At 45.2% G+C, this 19218-nt stretch overlaps 1 protein-coding gene across 2 annotated transcripts in view; it reads left to right on the plus strand.

Annotated features, from left to right (window-relative positions):
* RSPO1 (R-spondin 1) overlaps window positions 1-19218 on the plus strand; it is a 79159-nt gene that overhangs the window by 45805 nt on the left and 14136 nt on the right. For both annotated transcript variants that reach the window (XM_033956290.1, XM_033956291.1), the window contains exon 3: window positions 13952-14146. In XM_033956290.1, coding sequence (XP_033812181.1) covers window positions 13952-14146 — 195 coding nt within the window. The remainder of the gene's footprint in view (window positions 1-13951; window positions 14147-19218) is intronic.

The raw sequence follows: 19218 nt of genomic DNA on the forward strand, positions 1-19218 counted from the left end.
AAGATCATCACATACAATCACACCCAAGTCCCGCTCTTCCGTCGTGCACATAAGTTCTTCACCCTCTAAACTGTACCGTTCCTTCTGGTTTGTGCAGCCCAATTGCATGACCTTGCATTTCTTAGCATCAAATTTTGGCTGCCAAATTTCAGATCATTCTTCAAGCTTTTCCAGGTCTTTCTTCATGTTATTCACACCATCCGGGGTGTCTACTCTATTGAAGGTCCGCAAAGAGACAAATTTTACCCGACAGCCCTTCGGCAATATCGCTTATAAAAATGTTACAAAGAACAGGCCCAGAAACAGAACCTTGAGCAACACCGCTGGTAACATCCCTTTCCTCTGAGCGATCTCCCTCTGTTGTCTACTACTCAGAGGTTATTGAGTTGAGAGTTTTGTATCAAATAACTGTCATCTTGTTCTGAAGTTGAAATCCGAAGCACAAACCAGTATCTTTCACACTTATGGGTCTAGTCCAATACAGCATCAAATTTTTTTGCCAAAAAAAGATTCTTTAGTATCACATTTCTTAGTCAGTAAACTATGATGACCTCTGGCCTCTTTTCTTTCATACTATGGTAGTCTTCCAGTTCTGAGATACTCGTTACTCGCTCCTAAAATGGAAAAATGACGACAAGCTTATCACAGAGCAGAACAGCTCCAGAAATTCCAAGTTAATGAAATTGGTTTTACAGTTGTAAACTGCAATCGTTGTAAAAAGTATGGCTTTCAAGATTTCTAGAGTATCCAGATATGGGTAACAACTTTTATTAAATATAACCAAGTTGGAATACTGCTTGGCACTAGATTTCCCAGGAACGCAGTTCTGGATCAACAGAGGGTCCCATGGCACAGCTGAGAGTATAATGTTTTATAAGAACAGAACAGAAGAAAAGATCTCAGTCTGAATATTTGGGAGGAAAGGCGGGAGAGGGGAGATATGATAGAGACGTTTAAATACCTACGTGGTGTAAATGCGCATGAGTCGAGTCTCTTTCATTTGAAAGGAAACTCTGCAATGAGAGGGCATAGGACGAAGTTAAGAGGTGATAGGCTCCGGAGTAATCTAAGGAAATACTTTTTTACGGAAAGGGTGGTAGATGCATGGAACAGTCTCCCAGAAGAGGTGGTGGAGACAGAGACTGTGTCTGAATTCAAGAGGGCCTGGGATAGGCACGTGGGATCTCTCGGAGAGAGGAAGAGATAATGGTTACTGCAGATGGGCAGCTCTATGACCTCACAATGCAGGTGCACAGAGCCTATAGGAAGAGAAGATGCAAATGTTAAGAGCCTTAGCCAATAGGGAGAGGGAAAATATGATAAGAGACGTTCAAATATCTACGTGGTGTAAATGCACATGAGTCGAGTCTCTCTTTCATTTGGAAGGAAGCTCCGGAATGAGAGGGCATAGGATGAAGTTAAGAGGTGATAGGCTCCGGAGTAATCTAAGGAAATACTTTTTTACAGAAAGGGTGGTAGATGCATGGAACATTCTCCCGGAAGAGGTGGTGGAGATGGAGACTGTGTCTAAATTCAAGAAGTTGTGGGATCTCTTAGAGAAAGGAAAAGATAATGGTTACCGCGGATGGACAGACTAGATGGGCCATTTGGCCTTTATCTGCCATCATGTTTCTAGGTCAAAAAAAAGATCCATGAAGCCCAGCATTCTCTCAGTGGCCAGTCTGGGTCGCAACCAAACCCAAAAAGTAGATGTATATCCCATAGTTCATTTTCAGGGATAAACGACGACTCCCCAAGTCAACCTGGCTAACAGTTTTTTAATGGACATTTCTTCTAGGAAATTCCTGAAGCCTGTTTTTAAATATCTGTATGCTGGTCACTTTGACACATCCTCTGCCAACAGATTCCATAGTTTAATTAGGGAATATGTGAAAACATTTTCTATGATTGATTTATTTTCAATCTCCTTGACCTTATTTTCAGTCTCCTTGACCTTGACTTTGTTCCTCTGTTTTCTGTTCATAAGAACATAAGAATAGCTTTACTGGGTCAGACCAATAGACCATCTAGCCCAGTAACCTGTTCTCATGGTGGCCAATCCAGATCACTAGTACCTGGCCAAAACCAAGAGTAGCAACATTCCATTCAGAATCTGAAAAAAATAGCAAGATTCCGGAATCTCAAAGAGTGCAACATTCCATGTGGAATACCCAACGAGTGGCAAAATTCCATGCTACCGATCCAGGGCAAGCAGAGGCTTCCCCATGTGTTAATAACAGACTATGGATTTTTCCTCCAGGAATTTGTCCAAACCTTTCTTAAAACCATCTACGCTATCTGCTTTTACCACAAGCTCTGGCAACGCCTTCCAGAGCTTAACTATGCTCCGAGTGAAAACAATATTTCCGCCTATTGTTTTTAAAAGTAGTTCCCTACAGTATCATTACTTAGCTGTTCCACTCCACCCAGTTCATAATTTTATCTACATCTATGATATGCCCTCCCCAGTCATCTTTTTCACCAGGCTGAAAAATACTGTATAATCTGTTTAGCCTCTTGTCATAAATATGCCTAATTGGCATCACTCTACTTCTATTACTATGCTTTTCTGTTGCATATGGAGAGAGCATAGTACAAATATACAAGCAACAATACCTTCCTAGCTGATAGTAGAGAGGGTATAAGATCTGAGGTAATTCAACCCACCAGACATCCTCCCAAGATTGAAAAGTGAGGAGAGCACAGAGAATAGTTAAGCTCTGGAACGCCTTTGCCAGAGGTTGTGGTACAAGCGAATAGCTTAGCTGGTTATATGAAAGGTTTTGAGAAGATCCTGGAGGAAAAGTCCATAGCCTGTTATTGAGAAAGATATGGGGGAAGCCACTGCTTGCCCTGGATCGGTAGCATGGAATGTTGCTACTCTTTGGGATTCTAGAATCTTGTTACTCTCTGGGATTCCGGAATCTTGCTATTCTTTGAGATTCTATATGGAATGTTGCTACTCTTTGGGATTCTAGAACCTTGTTATTCTGGGATTCTGGAATCTTGCTATTCTTTGAGATTCTGTATGGAATGTTGCTACTCTTTGGGATTCTAGAACCTTGTTATTCTCTGGGATTCCGGAATCTTGCTATTCTTTGAGATTCTGTATGGAATGTTGCTACTCTTTGGTTTTTGGCCAGTTACTAGGGACCTCAATTGGCCACCGTGAGAATGGGCTACTGGGCTTGATGGACCATTATCACCCACTTTGTTTAACATCTATGTTGCTTCCTTGGCCAATCTTTTACAAAGCTTAAATGTAATTTTTCACATGACATCACAATACTGATACCAGTTATTTCTTTAACTATTGAAATAAAAATCTAGATCATTTTTATCCTAAATCGGATTGAACAATGGACTATTGAATTGAAGTTGAAATTAAACACTGAAAAAGGGAACTTCCGGTGACGTCATGGGGGTGAGTGGTCGCTGAACAGCACTGCTCCCGTCCTCGCGAGCCCTGCCGTCTTTCTTCCCCAATTATAATCGGGGTCTGAGTGCTCCGGAGGAACCTTGTGGCTAGTTTTGCCGGGGGCTGTTTGTGCAGCGCGATTTCGCAGCGCTAATGGCTTCAAAACCGGCCCATCCCGCTCGTGATCGAGGCCGACTTCAGGATCCCAAGATGGCGTCGGACGCGGCTCCCTCTAGCCCGACAGCATGTCCCGCGCTGACTTCTGACCTCGTGGCGGAGGTCACGGTGGCGGTGGAAGCAGCCATCGATAAAAAATTGCAGCAGTTCTTGGATAAAATCACTGCTGCACATGAAAGGCTGGATAGCTTGGGGCTGGAGCTGGATGAAGTTCAGCATCGGGTTAGCACTTTGGAGGACCGGGTGCAGCCTGTGGAGCTGGGATCTTCCAGGATGGCCAAGGAGCTGGCAGCCCTAACTCAGAAGGTGGATGACCTGGAAAATCGGGCTCGCCGGAGTAATCTGCGTCTCGTCGGTCTCCCGGAGCATATCCTCGATGCGGAGTTGCCTGGCTTCTTGGAAAGTTGGATCCCTCAATCACTTGCCTTGGATGTCCGCTTGGGAAAGTTCCGGGTGGAGAGGGCGCATCGCCTGGGGCCTCGAGGACCGGAGGGTTCCAGGCCTCGTGTGGTTATATTCAAGATCTTGAACTTTGCTCACAAGACTGCTATCTTACAAGCCCTCCGAGCTGGCAAGGGTCTGCACCACGAAAATAAAACTATTCTTTGTTTTCAGGACTATTCTACTGCAGTGGCGACACGACGCCAGGAATTTACACCTATTTGCTCGGCTTTGTTTGCCAATAAAGTGAAGTTCGCCCTGCTCTATCCGGCCAAATTGAGGATTCAGAAGGATGGACGCACACAGACTTTTGATTCTCCGGCCACCGCCCTGCCTTTTGTCACCACTTTGGGTATTGAGGTGGTCCCTCCGGCTGTGCATAGGAGGCAGCCGGACATAGCGGTTGCGGCTGAGGGGACCCAGTAGGGTTTGTACTTGGGCTTAGTGGTCTGTTGGGCTTGTTGGTTGCTCTGTTTGGGGGCTGTGTGATGTGTTTCTGGGGAGGTTATTTTGTGGGTTCCCATGTGTGTCTGGCTGTGGGGATTGTCTGGGTCTGTGGGTTTCCCATACTTGGTTTTGTTTAGAAGGGGCGAGGATTAGGACGTCATGAGTGAGGTGGATTTGGGGGGAACAAGGGGGAGTTGGGGGATGGACAGGGGGAGTTTCCCTCGGGGGGTGGGGTTGGGCTTGGGAGGGAATTGCACTCCAGTGTCGGGGTTTTTTGACTATGTTGGGCCAAGGGGACCTGTCTCTTTGGTGGTGGACCTGGGGGGTCTTATGTGGGCTGGGCGTTCGACCCCTCTCTTTCTTTTTGGTAGTTTGGTGGTTGTTATCTTTTGTTCTGACTATGGGTGATTCCGCTCTGAAAGTGTGCTCCTGGAATGTGGCGGGTATAAACTCGCCGGTAAAAAGGTCTAAGATACTACAAACTCTTAGGCAGAAGGGGATGCATGTGGCCTGTCTCCAGGAGACGCATCTGTCTGATGCTGAACATGAGAAACTGGGTAGGGGTTGGGTTAAGGAGGTTTATTATTCCACGGGTACTACCCATAGTGCGGGGGTGGCCATTCTACTTAGTAAACACCTTCCCTATACAGTGCATAGAGTGGTTAAGGATCCTGGGGGGAGATATTTATTTCTTCATCTGGATATTCAGGGTCAAGAGCTGATATTAGCCAATGTTTATGCTCCGAATGTGTTTAACCTGGATTTCTTTCAGCAGCTTGTGGGTCTGTGCGCCACCTTTCCAGATGTCCCCTTGATGTTTATGGGGGATTTTAATGCAGTCCTGGATCCTGATATGGATAGATTGGGAGGGGCCTCTTCTGTGGATTTCAGAGCGGCCAGAGGGTTTGCTCAATTTTGTAGGGTTTTGGATCTTGTTGATGTGTGGCGTTTGTATCATCCTTTGGATAAGGATTTCACGCATGTGGCACGTGCTCATCCCACCATGTCCAGATTAGATTATATCTTGGTTGTTTCTTCTTTTTTATCACGGGTGACTAAAGCGGAAATAGATGTACCTACTCTCTGATCATGCGTTAATTTGGGTGGAGGTTCGGGGTCTACAATTCGGTGGTATGCCTGGTCCGTGGCGCTTTCCTCGCTATTTGTATTGGGATAAACATTTTCGGACACATATTGTTCAACGTTGGAAGCATTTTTATTCGACAATGCTTCTTCGGCCTCCAATCCTGTTTTGCTGTGGGAAACTGCGAAAGCGGTTCTTCGTGGTGAAACCATAGCGTATGTGGCCACACAGCGCAAGGCTCAAACGCGTGATCTTTTATATTTGCACCGGAAGGTGGAGGCCTGTAAACGTCAGTGGATTGCTTCTGGCTCTCAGAGGGACCATGATTCTCTTTTGGTGGCTCGGGTGGCCTTGCAGGTTAAGATTCATGAACATAGTCAACGGTCCCTTCATTCGTGCCGGTATCGGTTTTATAAATATGGTAATAGGTCTGGTAGACTGCTGGCTCGCTTGGTCCATCCTTGGCAGGGTCCTCATTTCTGTAAAGGTCTTCTTCATGGGGGTGTTTTTGTCACTGACCGAGACCGCTTGACGGAGATTTTTTATGACCACTTTCGGGACTTTTATGTCAAGCGCCAGTCAGTCCCGGAAACTTTACATTCTTATTTTCGGGATCTCCACATGCCATGGTTCTCGGAGGAATCCACTCAGTTTTTACATGAACCCATCACTGCCTTGGAGATCGGCCAGGTGATTAAGAATTCGCGTTTGTCTAAGGCCCCAGGGCCTGATGGTCTCTCTTCCGAGTTTTATAAGATTTTGCAGGACCATGTGGTTCCACATTTGGAGGCTTACTTTGCTCGGGTACTGTTGGATGGACATTTTCCGGCCCATGCCAATCGTGCCCATGTGGTGTTGCTCCCCAAACCGTCTACGAATCTGGCGTCGGTGGATTCTTATCGTCCTATTTCATTAATTAACTATGAGCTTAAATTGTTCGCAAAAATCTTAGCTATGCGTTTGTCTTCCATCTTGCCTGAGGTTGTGCATCCGGATCAGGTTGGTTTCGTTCAGGGGCGGCAGGCGGTGTGGAACGTGCGTAAAGTTATGGCTGCTTTGGGGCATAGTGTGACTTCTTCTATCCCGGCCCTCTTGATTAGTTTAGATGCCCGGAAGGCGTTTGATTGTGTAGATTGGGACTACTTGTTTTTGGCCTTGGGTAACCTTGAGCTGGGGGGTCTATTTCTGGACATGGTGCGGATTCTCTATGTTAATCCTAGTGCGGCGGTGCTGGTCAATGGTGCTATCTCTGCTGGGTTCCGGGTGGAGCGGGGCACCCGTCAGGTGTGTCCGCTCTCTCCTTTACTTTTTATTTTAGCCCTGGAGCCCTTGTTGTATCGCATTCGGACGGACGGCTCTATTTTGGGCCTTCCGGTGGGACAGGATGAAGTGCGGTGCCTGGCTTTTGCAGATGACATTTTGTTACTCTTGACTCAGCCCCGCCGTTCTTTTCAAAGGGTTTTACGATTAGTTCAGTGCCATGGGGAGGTTTCTGGTTTTGAATTGAACTTGGACAAGTCGGAGGCCCTGCCCTTTAGTGGGTATGCTTATGAGGATTGGACATCCCCTTTTCCATTACGAAAGGTGGCGCACAGACTTAAATATTTGGGGATCTATATTACTGGTGATCTTAAAAGGGCTTATGGGGAAAACTTCAAGGTATTATTGCACAAATCCCGGGATTTATTGGCTCTCTGGACCAATTTTCCTTTAACTTTGCGGGGGAGGATAGCATTGTTTAAAATGGTCCTGTTTCCGAAATGGCTATATGTGATGCAAACTTTTCCTATGTATATTACGAATAAGGACATTGGTCTGTATCATAAAGTGTTACGTAAATTTCTTTGGAATAATAAGAAGCCCAGATTGACTTTAGCACAACTTTCCTTACCACTGGGGAGCGGCGGTTTGGCTTTGCCGGACCTGCGGAAATATAATGTTGCCTGTCTCCTTCGTCATCTGGTGGACTGGATCAAGAATACTACCTATTATACTCCTGTAGCCCTGGAACAGCAACTGATGGCGCCTACGCACTTGTTGTATTATCTTCATGCGAAACGACCCCATCGGATTTTTCCGACTCGTTCTCATCCTCTGTTGAAATCTATGCGCCAATGTTGGCAATGGTTATGCAAACGGGTGCAGGTGCCTTTTACTTCTACAGTGCTTTTACCCTTGTGGGGAAATCGGGACTTGGATCCGGATGCCTCTAAGACTTACTTGAGGACTTGGGCGACCAATGGCCTTTGTTATGTGCGGGACGTGGTGACAGCACAGGGCCTTCCGGTTTCCTTCCCTGCTCTCCAGGCTCGGGGTGTTGTACAGGCTCGGGATTGGCTTTCCTATGGTCAAGTCAGTCACTATCTGCACTCCCTGGATTGCTCTACTTTGCATGAAGATACGGCAGACATGGTTTGGGAGACTTTGACCCTGTCCCGTTCGACCAGTATGAGTATCTCCTTTCATCAGATCAGCTTGGGCAGTTTTTCGGCACCTTGGAATTATGATGCAGTGGCTGTTGTTTGGAATCTGGACCTTGCCTCTACAGAGCAGATCACTGGTGAGGATTTGCGTATCCTCATGCGACATCTTCCGAGACTGACTCGCTCGGTGGTGTTGCAGGAACAGCACTATAAATTCTTGTTGAGACTTTACATTTCCCCATATAAGGCCTTGGTGGCCGGTATTGCTACTCATGCTGAATGCCCTAAATGCCGTTCTGCCCCTGCGGGTTTGTTTCATATGTTTTGGTCCTGTGACAGAATACAAACCTTCTGGTCTTTTGTTGGGCTTCATCTACAGACGATCTTAAAGACAAGACTTCCCCTTGGAGCGAAGGTTTTTCTTTTTTATCACTTTACTTCTTTGGGACTTTCTAGGGGTAATTCCCTGTTGCTGCAGAAGGCCTTTTTGTTATCTCGTAAATGTATCCTCTTGTTATGGAGGCAGGCTGAGGTGCCTACCCTCACAATGTGGAAAAATGAACTGTTTACTTTGCTGAAGTATGAATATTTGGATACTAAGAAAAGTGGCCCTGGTCAATGGAGGAAATTCCGAGCGATTTGGGCTCCGGTCTGGGACAATTTGTCTCCGGGTGCCCGAAGTGCTCTTCTGAATTTCTGACACTGGAGTGCTTGGGGGGGGTGAGGGGTGGAGGGGGGTTTGGAGGGTGGGTTGTTCTTGGCTTTTGATGAGTATCTTTTGTCTCCGCGCAGAAACAACGCGGTAGACCCTTTTTGTCTTGGGTTTTGCTTTGTTTCTGGTTCTTTGTATTCAGATTGTGGTTTACTTCTTTTCTTAATAAAAGAAAAATTTAAAAAAAAAAAAAAAACCACTGAAAAAGACAGATTTTTCCTGGCTAGTCCTAACGATAAAATTACGGATAAAACTCTTTTTTTAAGAGGACAAGAATATCCAATAGTCTCTTCTTTTAAAATTTTAGGAGTTATACTTGACCGCCATTTAACCCTGGGGGAACATCCAGATATGCTTGTTAAGAAATGTTTCTTTGCATTATGGAAATTGCGTTCCATTAAAAAATACTTTGACCATACTTCTGATTATTAGTTCAAGCATTAATCTTATCTATTCTTGACTACTGCAATATATTCTATTTGAGAGCTTATAAAACCGTTTTAGGAAGATTAAGGCTAATCCCAAATACAGCGGTCCGTTTAATTTTTGAATTAAAAAAACAGGAGCATGTCAGCCCTTATTACCGTCAGCTACACTGGTTGCCAATGGAAGCAAGAGTACTTTTCAAATTTGCTTGTATTTGCTATAAGATGTTGCTTGGATTAGCTCCGTTATATCTCTTCTCTCATGTCTAGATCTACACACGCACTGGTTTATTTACTTTCCTAATCCCAAAAATTGCCGTTATAAAAAGTATTTTGATCGATCTTTGGCTTATCGAGCAGGTAAAGTTCAAGTATGGTTAGACGACCTGATTCAACAATCTGCATCTTATTGCACCTTTAGAAAACTGGTTAAGACCTATTTGTTCAAAAAAGTTTTTACTTGATTGATGACTATATGTCATCGTTTCATTCTGTATTTTTCATTATTGAAATATTGTACTGCCTTTCTGTGTGCTTTGTATCATCGCTGGAATGTTCAGTCCTTTTTATTCTGTGAATCACCTAGAACTCTTTGGGTGTTGGCGGTATAAAAAAATTAAGTTATTATTGGTCTGACCCAGTAAGACTGTTCTTATGTCACTAGTTCTCCAAAGGATGTCCCCGAGTCCCTGCTTTATGTGGCTTACAATCTAGTCAGTGCACATATTTGTGTCTAAGATCAGGGCCAGATTTTAAGACTTCAAAACACTGAAAGAGGTGAGTTTGTAGGTGGGATTTTGATGATGGATAGAGAGGGAGCAAGAAGGCTGCTGCAAGCACATGATCCTTATCGCAATGTGCAAGATGGAATTAGGAGTTGGTGTGTAGGAGAAGATAAGAGGTGAGCACCCAATCCAATCAAGATTTTCAACCTTTGGAAACCTTGATGTGCCCTTAGAGTTTGCCAGCCACAATGAGTACCCAAGGGGGCCTGGTCCTTTTCAGGAGATGCAAAGTGGAAGAAGGTCACAGACTAGAGAGAAACGGTGATGGCGGGAAGCTGGAGCCTGATGTCATGTGAAAAGAGACCTCCATGTGTCCAGCATTTCTGGCATTCACGGGAAGGATTTCCTGGTATGTTCATTTCCTGTAATCCACTGAATGCAACTGAGGGCTCCTTTTACTAAGGTGCGCTCGGGCTTTAACGCATGAAATAGCGCACGCCGCATTCCCATACATGCTAGACCTTAATGTCAGCGTTGAGCCGGCATTAGTTCTAGAAGCGTAGCGCACGGTGTAGCGCGTAGTAATTTACTGCGTGCGCTAAAAACGCAAGCGCACCTTAGGAAAAGGAGCCCTGAGTGTGAGGCAACGCCAGCAGATGCCAAGTCTGGAAAAAAAAAATCTGTGAAAATTCTCCAGCATAGCCTGGAAGGTCATTGTGGATGACTTGGGAAAAGACTCAAAAAATATATAATTTGGTTTTGGTTTTAAATAATCAGGTAATAATGGCAGACTGAGACTTATATGACCCTTCCATTGTGTCCAGTTGTGATACTTTCATCTTGGGTTAATGAGCCTTTAGATTACGGAAATATTAATTGAACTCCATGGTGGACGTAGGAGACTTCAGGAGAGCAGAGAGGTACCTCAGAAGAATTATAGGGATTCGATTTCTGCTCTGCTGCTAGATAGTAACTGGAGTTCGCCGTACATGAAGAAGGACATGAAGAGCGACTAAGATGGTTAAGGGGCTGGAGGGGCTGCCGTACAGTGAAAGATTAGAGAAACTGGGCCTCTTCTCTCTCGAACAGAAGAGATTGAGAGGGGACATGATCGAAACATTAATGGTACTGAAGGGGAGAGACTTAGTAGATAAGGGCAGGTTGTTCACCCTCTCCAAGGTAGGGAGAACGAGAGGGCACTCTCTAAAGTTGAAAGGGGATAGATTCCGTACAAACGAAAAGGAAGTTCTTCTTCACCCAGAGAGTGGTGGAAAACTGGAACGCTCTTTCGGAGGATGTTATAGGGGAACGCACCCTCCAGGGATTCAAGACAAAGTTAGACAAGTTCCTGCTGAACAAGAACGTGCGCTGGTAGGGCTAGTCTCAGTTAGGGTGCTGGTCTTAGGCCAGAGGGCCCCCGCGTGAGCGGACTGCTGGGCGCGATGGACCACTGGTCTGACCCAGCAGCAGCATCATTTCTTATGTTCAGTACCCAGCAAGGTAGTCACTGCATAAAGACAGATGATTGTGTGCACATTTTCAAACACATGATCCATAGAAGTTGAACTATGGTATATGTGGTCCTAAACTTGTATGAATATCTTATGCATCTAGTTAGGAGCTTCTGTTGCATAATGCTTGGCGTGAAATATTCCATCCCCACTTGAACTTGATAAATTTTGGATGTACAGGGACTTATTCAGACAAAAATATATGGGGGTTGTCGGTAGGAAATTTTGAAGACGACACATTTCCGTGGTCAGCTCTTACTGGGCACTTTTCAGATATAACTAGAGAGGAAGTGGAAGTGAAGGATGGCATTCCTCCGACTGCTGCAGACACCACCGGACCTCAGAAATCCTCCGTTCCTCCCTACTAATTCCCTGCATCTGTCCTAGACTTTCTTGAATTCTAAACTAAACTAAAGCTTAATTTTATATACCGGGTCTTCAACCAAAGGAAGCTCGACATGGTTTACAACAATTAAGTAAAAACTGGAGAAAATAAAAAAACAAAAGTTTGAAAAGAAATTAATTTTCAAAATGTTGTTGTTTTTTTTTATCTTTATTGATTTTCAAATCTAGAACCATGCTTTCAAATTATACATACAATTATCATCAGAGATAGCACTTACAATCAATCAGAAATTAATACAAAATAATTATCCCCTCCCTCCCTCCCACCCTTGTTTGAGAACAAAAAGAAATGTTTGGCATTCTCTCCACTCCTTCCACTGGGAAAGATCCATATTGTACATCCCTCATCCTTTCTTTGAGAAAATGTTCCCTTGTGTTACAGTTTGACAGCTCCCAACTTCCCTCTACATTTCTTATCCAAAAATAATTTTTTTTTTTTTCCCATGCAACTTCCAAGAAAGCCAGTGTTGAATGTTGTTTTAACAAAACAGTTTAGAAATTGGATGGTTGGAAAGAGCGCAAGGAGATGTGTTAATAACGAATATGGTAGAAATCTCCCAAAGCTCGTTTGAAACCCATTGATCTTCATTTATTTCTTATTTGGTTTAATTAAAGTGAAGAAAATTCCCTATCATTAAAATGAAATATTCGCCATACATCATGCAAAACACACTAGCTGTCCAAAAAGGAAATTATAACAAATTTCTAGATGTGTGGAGGCCATTAATAGAATATTGTAAAGATTAAAAATTATTCTTCCCTGAATAAAAATTTTAAGACATTAAGGGATGGGGGGGGGGGGGGAGGGAATTTGGTTTTGATTATTAATAAAATAAATCATTTTCATAATTGAATAAGGGAGGGGATATTGTTCTATAATATGAGGACCAATTGTAAGATTTCAAGTGTATTTGAAAGTTAAATTGATAAATGTAATTATTGTACTTGTTTTAAGATTTGAAATGAATAAAGATTTTAAAAAATAATAATAATGAAAGTGAAGAACTATCCCTTCAAATACAGCCACCCTCTTTCCATGCAGAAAGTTCTCTGGCTCTAAAGCTTCCAGGGGGAGATGATCGAGGCAGGTCTTCATTCTTTCTCTTGTTCATTCTTCCCATATGAGATTTCACCAGCAGGCATGTGACATTCTCTCTCTCTCATATATACACGTGGAGGGGCATAATCAAAAGATGGCGTATGGCGCTAGACGCCCAAAGTTGGCAGTAGGAAAATGCCCATTTTCAAAAAATATGTCTAGACTATTTTCTTTTTTTTAATCGTCTACCAGGACGTCTATCTTTATACCCCATTTTCGACTAAAATTTAGTCCACATCCCAAATGCCAGAACAACACCATTTGGACGTGGGAGGGGCCAATCTTGTAATGGACTAGCCACCCAGACATGGCAACAGAGCAGAGGGGCACCTTAGAGGGCACTGCTGTGAACTTCACAAAAAGGGTGCCAGAGAAACATCTCACCAGAACTCCCTTATAGGTTATGGTGAGCCCCCCCCCAACCCTCCAAACTCACCTGTCTACAACCCCAATAGCCCTTATAGCTGCAGGTAGCACCTATATGGCAGTATAATAGGGTTTTGGTGGGTGCACATGTTCCACCATAAATCTAGTGGTTAGAGTGGCTTATGGGCCTGGGTCCTTCTCTCTATGGTTCACTAGCACACCCCACAGGCTCTACTAGGCTTTCTTATAGCAGGAGCTGATGTTCTGGAGACAGGTATGTACATTTTTATTCTGATCTTTGGGGGGGGGGAGTGTATGTGGGTCTTTGTCTCTGCGGTGGTTATCTGGTCACCTTTTTGGCACTTATACCTGTTTTTACATCATCTAACTCTCAACATTTAAGTTTCATCCAGGGTTTCTAGTAAAATATTTGATTATCCCCGCAGGACATCTAAGTCTAAGTTGACCCCTATCTCACCCACATACTGCCCTAACCACTCCTCCAGATATGCCCCTTTCAGCTCTGGGCGCACAGCGGCATTCAGAGGCATAAAAAAGTCCCTCGACACATCCAGAAAGTTGGTTTGATTATCGGCACTTGGACGACCTGTCTTTTAGGTTGTCCATGCGCCAACTTGGGCGGGTTTTTAAGACGTGTGTAAGTTTTGAATATGAGCCCCATAGAATCATTTGAGCACATAACATTTTGTATTTCCAGGAAGTACAGAAGTGAGCCCAGTGTGCACCAAGGGCTGCATAAAGTGTTCAGAGTCCAACGGGTGCCTCCAGTGCTCCTCTAAGCTCTTCATACTCCTGGAGAGGAATGACATTCGACAAATTGGGATCTGCTTGCCATCCTGTCCGGAAGGCTACTTCGGAATACGCAATCCAGATATGATGAACAAGTGCATCAGTAAGTGAGGAAGAGGTAGGGTTACCAGCCGTCTGGACTTCCCTAGACATGTTCTCCTTTTTCGATTACATGTCCGGGGGGTCTGGATGGCTTTCCAAAACCCGGCACGTTGAGATGGATGAGGAGAAAAATGATAAGTGGTCTAAATAAAAATACTGTATAGAGTGGTATGGTAGGGTAGAAATGCAAGGACATAAGTAGTACGTGCGAAGCAAAAATCAAGGAAAAAATTTCTTCACGCAGCGTGCAATTGAACACTGGAATTTGTTGCCAGAGAATGTGGTGAAAGCAGTTAGCTTAGCAGGGTTTATAAAAGATATGACAAATTCCTAAAGAAAAGTCCATAAGCCAAATTTTAAGCTGGACTTGGGAAAATCCACTGCTTATTTCTAGGATAAACAGCAAAAAAATCTAGGCCCCTGTCACAGAACTGCCTTCATACTCTTAGGCCTTCTTTTACTAAGGTGCGCTAACCGATTAGCGGGCACGAAACGCTAATGCATGCATGTTAGCGTTTAGTGTGTGCTAATTCAATTGGCACGCGCTAATCGGTTAGCGCACCTTAGTAAAAGAGGGGGTTAGTGGCTATTTCCACTAAATCGATCATTGGTATATCTGCCCAGACCCCTGTCCTATCCCAGGCTATAATTATACAGTATATACTATCCCTTTAGCAATTTTAAGCCTGATACTGTCCCACTGGCATAGTAAGGGGATGCAGGGGGAGGGGGCACCCATCTCCTCTCCACTACCCTCCTTCCCGCCACCCCTGCCATGCGCCTGCGCCCCTTCCCTTGTACATCTTTCATTTTTTCTGTGCGAGCAGCATTACGAATTTGCTGCCTGCATCAATATGTCGCCTCTCTCTGACATCACTTCCGGGCCCGCGCCTAGGAAGAGATGGCAGAGCGATAGCCAACATGACATGGGCAGCAGATTTGTGCTGTCGCTCTCACATGAAAAATAAAAAAGGTACGGGGGAAGGGAAAGGGGAATGTGTACGACGGAAGAGCAGGACTTGGGCGGGACTGTATGGGATGATCTTAAGGTGGCTAAACAGGTTGAAAAAGTGACGGTGAAAGCTAGAAGAATGCTAGGCTGTATAGAGAGAGGTATGGCCAGTAGGAAGAAGGAGGTATTGATGCCCCTATATAAGACTCTGTTGAGACCTGATTTAGAATATTGTGTACAATTCTGGAGACCACCTTCAAAAAGATATAAAAAGGATGGAGTCGGTCCAGAGGAAGGCTACTAAAATGGTGGATGGTCTCCGTCATAAGGCATATGGGGACAGACTTAAAGATCTCAATCTGTATACTTTGGAGGAAAGGCAGGAGAGGGGAGATATGGTAGAGACGTTTAAATACCTACGTGGTGTAAACAGTGGCGTATCTAGCATATGTGACACCCGGGGCCCATCATTTTTTGACCCCCCCCCCAATCTATATCAAAAATATGATTTTTAGTAACAATCCACATATCGCACAAGAGGAAAAGGCAGCATCTTAAACACTGCAGTGAGCACTAGAACACCAACACATGCATTGTGAAACTAAACAAGCCAGATCCCATACAGTCAATTGATCCTTTAGTCAATGCCACCTGAAAACTACCGGTATGTCCTTTTCATATACACAGAACAGAGATACACCCTCGCCCAACATGGAATAATCACAAACTAAAAATAGAAGAAATATGTAGACAAAAGTTAAACTGAACCGCCAAGAAACCAGACTCTGCATACAATGCAACGCCACAACACCACAAAAACAGTTGATTGGGTCCCCTAATACTGTGTAAAATATAAAGACAATAGATATAAATTTGAAAAAACTGATACATAACAATCACCACTTTACAAATTAACAAATAAAAATAAAACAAATAATGAGAAATAAGAAAATACCATTTTATTGGACTAATTCATTTTTCAATTAGCTTTCAGAGGCCACATCTTTCTTTAGAACAGTACAGTTTACTGCTGTTATGGTATCCTGTCTTGAGGAAAGGGGTTTAGTCCAAAAAATTGCCTTATTTCCATTTCCTATTTATAAACTTTGATTCTAAGTAAAGCAACAAAAAAAAATCTTTCTACCTTTTGTCATTTCTGCTTTAATCATCTTCTCTTTGCTCTCTTCTTTCTATACAGCGTTTGTCCTCTCTCCCTTCCATGCAACATCTGCCCTCTCTTTGCCCCTTCCACCCAGCTTCTGCCCTCTCTCTCTACCCCTTCCATCTACTGCCCACACTCTCTTTTCCCCTTCCATCTACTGTCCACCCTCTCTCTCTTCCATATGGCATCTTCCCTCTTTCTAAGTCCCTTCAATAAACTGTATATCCGGGGTCCCTTCTCTCCTTTGCACATGATTCGTTTCAGCTTCACCCCCTATCCATTTTCCTTCCTACCTTCCCACTCCACACCATGGTGTGGTAGCTCTATCTCCTCCCCTTCCCTTCCCCCATGCCATGGTATCTCTTCCTCCCCCTCCATGGTCTGGTATCTCCTTTCTTTTTTTCCTTTCCCTCCCTCCCATGGACTTGGCATCTCTGGTTCCTCTCCCTTGTCTTCCTTTTCCCCTCCTTCCCTCTCTCTCCCCAATTGGGTATTACAGCAGCAGCATTTCTCTCACCCCCTTCCCTGTGCAGCAGTAGCATTTCTCCCCCCTTCCCTGTGCAGCAGCAGCATTTCTCCCCTTTCCCCTGTGCAGCAGCAGCATTTCTTCCCCTTGCCTATGCAGCATTTCTCCCCCCCCCCTACCCTGTGCAGCAGCAATATCTCTTCTCTGCCCAGCATGACTGGCCAGTTCCCCTGCTCAAACCAGCGGGCATCTACACCTCACATGATCCACGGCTGCGTCGGAAGCCTTCTCTCTGACATCGTGATGTCGGAGGTAACGCTTCCAACGCAGCCGCGGATTGCGCAAGGAACCGACGCCCACGGCTTTGAGCAGGGGAACCGGCCAGAAGTGAAACAACCGCCGGAGGGAGCACAAGCTGGGATGGACACCACTGTTTACAGCAGGGATGCCCACACTTTTTGGGCTTGCGAACTACTTTTAAAATGACCAACATTAAAATGATCTACCAACAATAAAATTTTAAAAAAACACAAAGCACACTGTACGCAGAGAAAATGTTAATTATCATTTATATTCGGGGGGAGGTTTCAAAGAGGTCAAGGCAGATGACTCTATGCAATGTCACCTCAGTAACAACTATACAAAATTAGACAAATACCCCCACCCTTTTTACTAAACCGTGATAGTGGTTTTTAGTGCAGGGAGTTGCGCTGAATGCCCTGCGCTGTTCTCGACGCTCATAGGCTTCCCGCGCTAAAAACCGCAATTGCGGTTTAGTAAAAGGGGGCCATAGTGCAAAATATAGACAGCAGATATAAATTCTCAAAACAGGCACATTTTGATCACTAAATTGAAAATAAAATCATTTTTCCTACCTTTTTGTCTGGTGATTTCATGAGTCTCTGGTCCTTCTTCTGTAAAGCCAATATTTCTTTCTTTCTGCCTTTCCTCCTCCTGCCCCCCGCCTTCTCTTTCTTTCTATCTTTCTTTCTCTCTCCCCCTGGCCCCCTCTTTATTTCTGCCTTTCTTTCTCTCTCCTTCTGCTTGCCTGTCTTTTTGCCTTTCTTTCTCTCTCCCCCCTGGCCCTCCTCTTTATTTCTGCCTTTCTTTCTCTCTCCTTCTGCTTGCCTGTCTTTTTGCCTTTCTTTCTCTCTCCCCCCTGGCCCTCCTCTTTATTTCTGCCTTTCTTTCTCTCTCCCCCCTGGCCCTCCTCTTTATTTCTGCCTTTCTTTCTCTCTCCCCCCTGGCCCCCCCCCCCTCTTTATTTCTGCCTTTCTTTCTCTCTCCCCCTGGCCCCCCTCTTTATTTCTGCCTTTCTTTCTCTCTCCCCCCCTGGCCCCCCTCTTTATTTCTGCCTTTCTTTCCCTCTCCTTCTGCTTGCCTGTCTTTCTTTCTTTCTCTCTCTCTCCCCCCTGGCCCCCCCTCTTTTTATTTCTGCCTTTTTTTCTCTTTCTCCCTGGCCCCCCCTCTTTATTTCTGCCTTTCTTTCTCTCTCCCCCACTGGCACCCCTCTTTATTTCTGCCTTTCTTTCTCTCTCCCCCTGGCCCCCTCTTTATTTCTGCCTTTCTTTCTCTCTCCCCTGCTTGCCTGTCTTTCATTCTTTCTCTCTCTCTCTCCCCCTGCCCCCACCAAGCCATCCTGCCATTTCTCCACTTCCCCGATTCTTTCCCTACCCCCAACCCCAAGCCAGCAGCCGATTTCTCCCTGCTCCTTCCCCGAGCCAGGCCTGGCGCGTACATGAGCCGGGCCCACAAGACTTAACCTCCGGGGTCAGTTCTAACAGGGAGGAAGTTCCAGGCCAGCCAGACAGCATTGGCAGGCCCAGAACTCCCTCTCCGACGTTAGAATTGATGCCGGAGGTGAAGTCTTGTGGGCCCTGAACTTTTCCCCGCCTACCAGCCCGCCTCACCTTTTGCCTCCACCTACCATGTAGCGGGCCGGCAAAGGCAACCAATGAGAGGAGACTTAGCTCCTCGCCCACCAGTGAGCTCGCGCGATGGATGGAAGTCAAGTTGCCGGCCGGGTTAAGTTCGCCCTGGGGTTTGGAGATCGCCTTGCTGGAGTGACTCTGTGGGGGAGCTGGTGCCGGGATGCAGTGGTTAGACTGAGCACTTTTTCATAGGGAGGGTGGCCGGCTGTGCACCCCCTTGGGGCGTGCACCCAGGGAGGACCTCCCCTCCCGCCCCCCCCCCCCCATTGGTACGCCACTGGGTGTAAATGCGCGTGAGTCGAGTCTCTTTCATTTGAAAGGAAACTCTGCAATGAGAGGGCATAGGACAAAGTTAAGAGGTGATAGGCTCCGGAGTAATCTAAGGAAGTACTTTTTTACAGAAATGGTGCTAGATGCATGGAACAGTCTCCTGGAAACGGTGGTGGAGACAGAGACTGTGTCTGAAATCAATAGGACCTGGGATTGGCACGAGGGATCTCTCGGAGAGAGACAGAGATAATGGTTACTACGGATGGAACGAGTGGACAGGCCATTTGGCCTT

The sequence above is a fragment of the Geotrypetes seraphini genome, chromosome 8 (assembly GCF_902459505.1).
Source record: "Geotrypetes seraphini chromosome 8, aGeoSer1.1, whole genome shotgun sequence".
NCBI classification, from domain to species: domain Eukaryota; kingdom Metazoa; phylum Chordata; class Amphibia; order Gymnophiona; family Dermophiidae; genus Geotrypetes; species Geotrypetes seraphini.